Source organism: Solanum dulcamara, chromosome 9 (assembly GCF_947179165.1).
Source record: "Solanum dulcamara chromosome 9, daSolDulc1.2, whole genome shotgun sequence".
NCBI classification, from domain to species: domain Eukaryota; kingdom Viridiplantae; phylum Streptophyta; class Magnoliopsida; order Solanales; family Solanaceae; genus Solanum; species Solanum dulcamara.
The window spans coordinates 34,845,667-34,856,263 of record NC_077245.1 but is presented as its reverse complement, the minus strand read 5'-3'; the positions used below and the strand labels follow the sequence as shown (position 1 = coordinate 34,856,263).

General features: G+C 33.9%; 1 protein-coding gene across 1 annotated transcript; it reads right to left on the bottom strand.

Moving 5' to 3' along the window:
- Positions 1-2,071: 2,071 nt before the first annotated feature.
- LOC129903347 (GDSL esterase/lipase At1g71691-like) lies at positions 2,072-6,649 on the bottom strand. The gene is made up of 5 exons (XM_055978882.1): positions 6,345-6,649; positions 5,926-6,047; positions 3,041-3,280; positions 2,715-2,964; positions 2,072-2,440 (listed from the first exon to the last, which is right to left on the bottom strand). Exons 1-5 carry the CDS (start codon positions 6,622-6,624, stop codon positions 2,220-2,222), a joined length of 1,113 nt encoding a protein of 370 aa, XP_055834857.1. The 5' UTR covers positions 6,625-6,649; the 3' UTR covers positions 2,072-2,219.
- Between the last annotated feature and the right edge of the window lie 3,948 nt (positions 6,650-10,597).

Here is a 10,597-nt window from a genome sequence, read left to right as displayed (position 1 = left end):
GCCCTCATTGGGACAACACATCCCATCCTCCAATCATGGTCTTCCACATGGCATGTGGGGTTCCACCACCTTTCTCCAGCTACTACCATGTGGCACTCTCTCAGGTTGCCATTTGGTACTCTCTCATGCTGCCATGTGGCACTCTCTTTTCCCCCTGGGTTCGTAATCTCATCTTTCTTTACGAACCTATGTAATCCTTGCTACGTAAGCTTGGTACATACACAAGTAGCGTAAGTATGTAAGATTTACAAGTTTGTAGCTTATGTAAATAAGTCGAGTCTTACGACTCATTATTCGGTCTTCAAATTCTTTCGGATTCTTATCAAATTCTTTCGGATTCTTATAACTCTATTTCCAATCTTCTCTACTATGGGGTATCGCATTCTCCTTTCCTTCGATTTGTTTGATAGCATTATAGATTAACCAGCTCACATGGTAACTCTTAAGAAGCTTAAGAGTTCTTAAGAAGTCTTAAGAAGCTTTTAGAAGCTTTGAGAAACTCTAGGAAACCTTAAGAAACTTAAGAAGCTTAACATCCTTTCAAGAAACTTAAGACCGCGTTCCAAGGTACAAAAGTACAGGGTGTAACATTCTTACCCCGTTTAGAACATTCGTCCTCAAATGTTACCCCATCTTATAGGGTTTTATGAGGATTTTCAGGAGTTCTCTATAACCATTATCTTCCAATACTTTTAGAGGTTTAGACTACCTTTCGATATAGGGAACAAGTAGGGATATCTCTTGTCTATCTCTCTGTAATGTATCCAAAATATTATAACTATATTGTCCTTATTGAACCCTTATTCCTTTTACCACATACTTACTCACTTGTACCTATACGTAACATATACATATTTATAGGTTGCATAACCCTGCCGGTACAACTTGTATGATGTAGACATAGTCTTTTCATCTTCGGGTTCATTCTGCTTCACCTATCTCATTCACGTTGAAATGCACTTGTCCCATCTTATCATACTTCTTTCTTTTCTTTTATTCACTCCTTGATCTTCTCACTTCCAATCATAGGAGGCTTTCTATCCCTTTTGCTTGGTTATTTAGACTCGTGTTGTTTTCCATTTTAACTTTCTTTTTCCTTATAGACACGAATTTTGGTAGCTCTACAGCGACTCACTTTGGTGGATGGCATACTTTATTTGGAAGACTCAGTTCATGATGAGTTACAAAAGTTGAAATCTATTTCACCATTAATGAAAAATGGTAGCTAAAAAATGTGCCAAAATGACACATCGAGACCTTACTTGAGGTGTCTAAAATGAACAAAGCCTAATTGAGGTGTCTAAGTGAAAGTTGGTGCCAACTTTAGGGGGACCACCGATGGATTCCGCCTAAAAAAATATAAAGATAAGTAATTGTATCATCTACTAAAGAAATACAAGCTAAGGCCAAAAATAAAAGGAAGCTAATAGGTAGATCACCACTTGAAAGATGTAATGCCCAATTTCTTGGGCCAAATGGACCCAAGATGGGGTCAATGGGTCAAGCCAAGATCCATATGCCTAAGAGGTATATCTATTTTCCAGGTATATGTATTAATACTATGCATAAAGATATATTTTGAACGAAATGTCATTATATGACAAAAGTCATTTTTTGGTGTATTTGTTGGGCACCTTATTTTGCTGTTTGAAGTTTGGGGTTCAAACCCCAACAAAAGCATATTTTTTGTAAAATATATCATACTTTTATTATGCTTAAAATAAAATTGCGGTTAAGTATAGTTGAATTCAAGACCTCTTCCAACTTAAAACTAGTCTAAACCAATGAGTCAATCAAATAAAATATATGAATGATGATTAAACTTTTATCTTTCCTTCTATAAATATGCTTCCTAAAAATTCGGTGTATGCCACTGCTAAGCAGCCCTTTTTATTGTATTGTGATTTTAAAATGGTTTCTTCTTGTTTCAAGGTTTCATTTTGGAATAAAAGGTTTTTAATATTTAGGACATGCTTAGCCCTTAGGTGGTATATAGTGTATTTTGTTTATTAGGGTAACCAGGGAGTTTTTGTAGGAAACTGGGTTGATAATTGGCAACAAATTAAAGAAGCAGCATTAATGTGTAGAGACAATTAAAGATTTTCCAATTCTACACATCGTAGTACATGAGCAACTGCCTCAGTCCACTGTAAATTTCAGCTGATCTTCACATTTTCTCAACTAAGTATAGAAAAATACACACACACATGAAAGCTAAATTAAAGGCTGGCAAGGTTCTGGATGTTGATGGGATAAACAACATCAGGACCACCATTAAAAGCTTTCCTTGCAAACAGGATGTTGACTGCCTCTGTTGGGTGAAAGGCATCCCAAAATATGTATTGATCCCTATTTGGACATGGTGTTTGCATTGGCAGACATGTAATTTGTCCTCTGTTTCTCCCTATCCCACAGCACCCTCTATTTATCACGCTAAATCCTGCAATATCATCAAAGAGTTGAGAAATTTCTTTTAATACTAACATTTTATTCAATATGGAAAGAAATGAGAGAAGAATACAAACGTGAATGAGATTAAATAAGTAATGGTTAAGTGTTCTTTCAACTCATCTATATATCTATCTTATCGTTTCCTTTTGCAATTTAATCGTTTGGTCTCTCTCCCTTTCTCGACATTCAATCGTAGGCTATAAGATATTTTGGTTGTCCAAGTGGAAAATTAAATATGTAGATAAGAAACGATATTTGCTTACCATATCGTCTGTAATTGGCAAGGAGATCTTGGAACATGTTCTTAATGTCAATGTAGATGAATTTGGTACCAGGAAGATTGACATTTAAGTTGCTAAGCATTGACTTAACATTATTAGTGAATGGAAGAATAAGCTGATTCACTTCTTCTGAGCATACATTACTATTACTTTGTGCAAGAATGCTTGGAATGCAACCCATTAGTCCTACTCCACCAATCACGAATTTTCTTCCTCCAAGATTATACAATCTCTGAAATTTCAAGATAAATATATTCACCTGAAAGAAATAATACGAATGAAAGAAATAAAAAAAAAAAAAAACTTACAGTAAGCTGTTGTGTATACTGCTGAACCAAGAGATTGGCATATTGTTGAGCATTATAGCGATTCTTAGTGTCGTAATTAGGCATAAGGTAATTGTTGAGGTAGTCATTACTTCCCATTCCTACAAAGAAGATGCATTTTGCTAATGCCTGTGCCACATCCGGTGCACCAAGATTGTCTGTTATTTCATCAAGTGTATTCTCAAAGTTTTTTATTTGTTGATTGAATGGAATGCGTCCAACCTGCACGAAAAATCAAATTATTGAACTACATATTTATGGACTAGTAATTAAATACACCAACCAACATAGCAGAATCTTGATTACTTATTAATTACACTTAATGGGTCCTCTAAAAAATTGAAGTTTTAAATTACTACTCTCTCCGTTCCAAAATTAGTGTCGCTTTAGCTCATTTTAGGTCCATTAAGAAAAAACCAATAAATGTAAGGTACAGTATAGTAAGTTATCTCTATTTATTTGATGTTTCTTGAGAATTGAGCATTATTAGGGCATAGTTCTTTAATATAAATGTATAAATGGAAACCATTACTATTTACTATTTGGGTCTTGAATTTCTAAAGCAATCCTTATTTTGACATAATTTTTTTTGTCTAGTAAAGGCGATACTTGTTTTGGGATTAAGATTGAACTTCTTGGGTAGGTAGTGTGGTACTACATACGGCAGAAGTAACTATTAACCAAAAAAAAAATGTAGTAACTATGTTTATTTGGTCAACTAGTAAGTACTTGTGAATAAAAGAATCAATGCAAGTCTCCGTCCCTTTTCAGTTTGGTTTCTACCCATCATCTCATCGTATAAAAAGGGAAAGCAAAAAAGTTAAAAAGTTTGGATTACAAAAATGGTCATTCAAAGTTGAGTGGTCAGTTTGCCCTTTATTAAAAAAAAATTACGGAACCAAATATTTCCTTTATTATTCACTTTTATTAATCCATTATTTTAAAATAGATTTTCATTTTTATTTATCACTTTTCACATGTCAATAAAAGGCAATTTTTTTCCTCAATCTTAATTACTTATTATTCACCAAATCACTTTCCAAAATTTAAAATTATACATCAATTAAAATGAATATTATAATAACATATTCATTTTATATTATGTCAAAAAGAATGCACAAAATCTAAAATAGACAAGTAAAAATAATATACGTAATAAGAACTCTTACATCTTCCAACATTCGTTGAGTTTTACTTGTTGGTCTTTTTAGCTTCTCAAATTAATAGCATCCGTTGCAGTCCTTCCATATACGTTTGTGTCATATTATCATGGTTGAACCCATCGATGACCTCCTAAAGTTAGCATCAACTTTCTCTTAAACACCTTAAGTACGTCTTGTTCATTTTAAACACCTGTAGTAAGATTCCGTTGTGTCATTTTGACACTTTTTGCTTACTTGGCACGTTGTGTGTATTACACTTATTTTGACCACATGAAAAGCTAAAATTTATCTTTTGTTTTTATTTTTATACAGAAGCATACAGTCTCATCTACTTCATCTTTCCAAACAAAATCTAGTGAGCTTCATCACCATCAATCACCGGAAAATTCTTCTCACCATGTTTATCATAACATCCGGCAACTCGCCATTATCAACAACCAAAACAAAAGAAACACATAAAAAAAAATCTTTAATCGTCACTTAGAAACACCAAATTTCATAACCCAAACAACCCAAATGAATAGAATGAAAAAATTGGTGTCTTAATCTAATTAAAAATTAAACTGTATTAGAAAAAAGAAGAAGCCTTTAACACTATCAAAGAATGAATTTGTCATCTTTTTTCTCATTTTTAGTTTAAATTTGTAAATTATCTTTCGAATCCGATTTTTTTTTTGTAATTGTTTCAAATCTGTCTTTTTCCTCATCCCTTTTCTTCACAATTTCAAATCCTATTCAACTATCTTCAACAATTTCTTTTCTCCATATATATGATGGCATCAATTCGAAAAAGGAAATGGGAGAAGGACTGCCTATGTGGAAAAAAAAAAGGTGGATGAAGGAGATGGAGAAAGTTCAACAAAGATAAGACGGACAGAGGAAAGTTGTGTTGCATTGGAATGACGAGGAAGCCATTAATGATGGTTAGATGAGGATGAGATATGGAGATGGTGAAAAGAAAAATGAAGATGTTGTTGTAATTTCTTTTTGTTTTTTTTAATTATTGAAATGTATCATCTTATTTTTAAAAAAGTAATTAACTAAATATTTTTAAAATTATTAAAATTAAAATTCACAATATTTTTTTAATAATTATTTTTGATAAATATGTCATATGTCTTCATTTAATTCGTCACTTTGACATGTCATTGAAAAGTTAGTTACACTTTCTTTAACAATTTTGATAATTATAAAAAAATGTCAAAATGATACAACAAAACTCTACTATAGGTGTTTAAAATTAACAAAGCATACTTAAGGTGCCTAAATGAAAGTTGGTGCCAACTTTAAAGGGTCGATTCAGCTTATTATCATTTCAAATACCACAATATGCTTGCTTTTTAACCCCAAGAACATTAATTTGTATTGCTTTTTTTAAACAAAAAAAAAAAAGTTAACTGAAGGTCATCCTTTTTTATGCAGCTGTTTAAAAAAAAAATTGGCACATCTAGGAAAGGAGAATGACTAAGAGAATGAAGCATTTCGTTATGCCATATGATGTGATAATTATGTCAGGGAACAAGTAGTAAAATTTGATTTTATACCTTCAAAAAACAATATATTTCCAGAAATTATTTGTGTAGGTTTTTCTTTTCTTATATTTTTCAGTGTTATATTTCGTAATATGACTATATTTTTACAGTTTAATTAATTTTTTTTTTCTAAATATATTCACAGATGAAATGTTCATAATTAAAAACTCACAAAGTTCCTGCCAGTATTATCAAGAATTCCAGCAGCAGCAGAGGCATAGTTGACTCCAAAGCGCATTTGATCTCCTGAAGCTTGTGAGTGTGCTGGAATGAGTGGCAGTCCTAGTAGTTCAGCTGTCCACGTACGTACATGCAAACGTTTAATTCAACATCTTGCATCTTTAATTTAATAAAAATTCTAATTAATCTTCACCTTAAGTACATGAATGTGGATAAAAAATCAATTACTACTCCTTAATAACTAGCTACATATATATGTAATTAATTAAGTTTTACCTCATGCAAATTAACATAGCGCCAATCAATCTCTTAAACAATAAAAAAAACTCAAGACAAATATGAATTCAAATTAAAGAGTAGAAAAATTATGAATATGTTGATAGAGATAAGCAAATAAATGTCTTTAATTACCAATTTCATCAACCATGGTGTAACCATTGGAGAAACGACCAGTAGGGCCACCATCAAAATCAATCCCATAAGGGAAATAGTTGGCCTTTGCAAATGATGGCAAGTTATTATTATTGCCATTGTCAATTAAAGAGTCTCCAAATATAAACATGGCAGGAACCAAACCCGTCCTTCTTCCATCTCCAACTTCTGGTGCCAATGCATCTTGACAAGTTGCAACATTCACAAACAAAAATACCACAAATATTGTCCAAGTAAATACCCTAAGCTCATCACCCATTTTATTTTACTGTGTTATGCTTTTTTGTTGACAAGATGATGCGAAATGAAAGGGAATGACAGCGTTTATAATAGGTGGAAGACATGCAGCGGTGGTTGGACAGGAGTGAATGCTTTCACCTGTAAGTTGTTTTATTGCAGTAAATGAGTTGCCGATAATAATATATATATTACTCAATCCATCCATTCACCGTTATAACTTGTCACATTTGAATTTGACATATCCATTGGGAAAAAATAATAATTGATATAATTATTTTACCTAAGTACTATATATTCTTATTAATTGATGTTTAGTATATTACATTTTGGAAAATGATTTAAAGAATAAGTCATTAATGTAATGATAAAACATTGGAAATAATTATATTGTTTTGATATGTTAAAAGTGACAACTAAAAATAAAAAATTTATTTTAAAAATAGTAGACAAGTAAAAACGAATAAAAGGGGTATAAAATTGGGCTCCTTGTGACGTGTATGTTTCATTCTTGATAGTGAATTGTCATTTCGGACATAGAATTCGAGAATTGCTCGTTCGGTAGGAGCGTTCGTGTTCAGTTTCGACAATCGAGGTAGATTTGGCTATCCTTCTTCGAGACTGGGATGGGGTAATTAGTCATTCTTATGTTATATACTTTGGGATGGGTTGTTGCGATTGAGGACTGTGGATTATATTAAGATGCCCGTGTGGGGGCTTGATTATTAATGTGTTGCCTGTGTGGCGGCCTATTTGTATTGCATAGCCCGTGTAGGTGCTTTATTTACAATTTTATATGCTTTGAGAATATGCGATTCATGATTTTCCTATGAGAGACACGTGAGGAGACTATTTGACTTGTAATGCCCGCCTGAGGGGTTGAGTTGGGGGTTAAGGCATATCTGAGTACTGAAACATTTTTGAAAAAAAATGCACTTAATTTGAGGTATTTTCCTTTGCATTACTATCTATTGAGGGTAAATACCATGTTTAGGTTAAGTTTTGAGAACTTTGAACTTTGTATTACATGTTGAGTTAAATATTGCCTCCATGCCTTATGTGATGTGAATGCATTCATCCTCATTCATCATACCATTGATCATTGGGAAGCTGAGAACTGTGGAAATTCATTTTGAGAAAGAAAATGTGACACCTTTTTATATCCTTGAACACGAGTTACACTACTAAAAAACTACCAAAAAGCGATGCAAAAAAGCGACGGACTGCATCGCTTTTTTGCTCGACGCTTTTGAAGGAGCGACGGATAGGATCGTAAAAAGCGACGGACTGCATCGCTCCTAATTTTTTTAATTAAAAAAAATATATAAAAAAATACGACGGACTTCGTCTTTTTATTTTTTTAAAAAAAGAAATTATTTAATCTAAAGCGATGGACATTTAGTCTCCGTCCGCCGCTTTGTTTATCTGAAATTTTTCCAGAAAAGCGACGGAAAGGGTCCTTTTGTCGGTCGCTTTTTTGGAAAAAAAAATTAAAAAAAAAAACAAAAAAGCGACGGACTAAAGGACCCTGTCCGTCGCTTTTCTGGAAAATATTTTTAAAAAAATAACCAGAAAAGCGACGGACTAAAGGACCCTGTCCGTCGCTTTTTTTGCAACAATTTTGACAGCAGAAACCTGCGGTTTCTGCTGCCCACCTGCAATCAAAATTCAATTCAATTGTATTCAATTCAGCCCATTCAAATACAAATAACAACAAACAAAAATCGCAAAATACATATTTAAACATTTAAAATGAATAAAATCATAATTTAGAACGATTTAAAATGTTTCAAAGTTAATAAAAATATTCAAAATGTTCATAAACAAACATAGGGAACCCTAAGGACTATTTGCTATATATTCATCACTATCGTCGGAATCATTCGGAGTGGACGCTCTTGAATAACGGGGCGGAGGCTGACGGGCGAGGTTGAACACTTGTTCTTTAATTTGTTCAACTTGTTCATTCATACTTTTTTGATCCTCGATCCTTCTTTTCTCTGATTCTGCTAATGCGCATGTAAGTTCTGCAATTTGTTGAGACATTTCAGTTATCTGAACCCCGTCAATGGCCTCGGCTTGATGCGACGATCCAATACCTTCTAAACCTGATTGGAGTCGTCGTACATTATTCCTAGAGCTCATTCCATATATTCGGCCCTTGTGGCTGCCTCCAACCACTTTTTCTGTCCAAATTTGAGTGGACTGTTCAGGCGTTAGCTGAACCGAATCTCCCATCTCACGTACGTGCCGCCGCTCATAATCTTGCTGCATATTAGAAAATAAAAGTTATAATCAAACTATATATATATTAAAAATAAAACTTAGAAACAAAAAACATTATAATATATCTTGAATAACTTACATAGGCTCATTCGGCCCTTTCCTCCACCCACTCATCCGGATCCGACTCATTAGTCTTTTTCTTCACATGAGTCTTTTTAAAGACTTCATGGCGATAGGGAGTGTGTCCCAATTCTTTTTCCTATAAATAAAAATACAATTATTGAAATAATATTTTGTGAAATAATTTAATTTAGAAAATGAATTTAAACTTAAAATTTAGAAATCTTACCATCTCCCTCTGAATCGTACTAACACTCTTTGCACCTCCGGTGTGCAACGAGCCACCCTTTAGGCTGACTCTTGCTTTTTTACCTTGATCGGACAAGGCCTTGAATTCTTCAGTATCCCAATACCGACATAATTCTTCAAATATATGAGGTAGCATCCAACTCGAAGGTGCCCGATCATCCCTAGCTTTCTTTAGCCAGCTAGACAGTCTGGCGCTTTCTTTTCTTTCAAAATTGGTCGCAATGACCATATTGTACCTTGGCTCCCTGGTACATAAAGTCTAAAAAAAATGAATAACGTGAAATAATTAGTTAAGTAAAGTATAGTAAAAATATTAAAGGTAACTTAAAAAACTAGAATTAAACATATATATACCTTGAATTCATTAAACATTGCCTGACGAATATTGTTTGGAATCTCCCACCAAGAGTGATAGGGCTCAGTATATAGCCTCCTAACACTCTCCTGAAGAGCCCTAGCAGCATCCTTCGAAGGATGCCACCTGCAAGACACATAATAAACATGTAATTATATCATCACTAAGTTATTAATCTAGCAATAATAAATAAATAAATAAAACATTAAACTTACGAGGATCCATCAGGCTCAATCATGACTCTCCCAAGTCTGTCCCTCTTCCCAGGAGCTAACCTAGACATATCATGTAATGGCTCTGTTCTAGCAGTAGAAGAAGGTGTAGGTGGTGTTGTGGAAGTGTCAGTCTCAACACTACAATCTCTAAGCCTCAGATTAGATATGTGAGGAGACTGAGATCCGGGAGATGGAGTAGAAGAAGATGATACTCTAGGGGGTCGAGCAATAACCTCTGTGGGTAGTTGGTAGGTCTGATCATATGAAGTATGTCTGACCTGTGAAGAAGAAGACGCGCCGCGTGTTCGGCGGAACTGACTATGGTAAACTAAAGGATCCATAGTCCCAAAAGGCACAACATGAATATGTGTACTAAGGCTAGCTCGGCGGTGCTGCATCTCCGACGCTGAAGAAATATGTCCTGGGATATCCTCAGGATCAACAGGTCTCCTAGACTTCTTTTTACTTCTACCAGAATGGCTAATACCAAGATGATCCCGGGATCTATCACCATAACCAGATGACATCTGCATATAAAGTAACAATACAATATATAAAAACCACATAGTTGATTAAAATTAGGGTTAGAGAAATAAATAACTTACATACTAGTGATAATCTACCACTTTATTCCTCCTCACTTGTTTCATTTTTGTCATCTTTCCATTCGTCCTCCTCAGATGTTTCATATTCATTGTGAATCCATTCCTCCCCCTCAAATGATTCATATTCCTCGTTTACTTCTTCCTCAATATTTGGCATTATAAGTTCATCATCGAAAACCTCTTCTACTATGTGTTGAGATGTTCTAGTGTGGTTTCCAACTCAAC

Bases quoted from the DNA above. Each gene is read 5' to 3' on its own strand.
- LOC129903347 (XM_055978882.1), bottom strand. From the start codon at position 6,624: ATGGGTGATGAGCTTAGGGTATTTACTTGGACAATATTTGTGGTATTT. The intron at 6,048-6,344 runs GTAATTAAAGAC...GTACGTGGACAG, and splicing joins CACCATGGTTGATGAAATTG to CTGAACTACTAGGACTGCCA. The intron at 2,441-2,714 runs GTAAGCAAATAT...ATGATATTGCAG, and splicing joins TGCCAATTACAGACGATATG to GATTTAGCGTGATAAATAGA.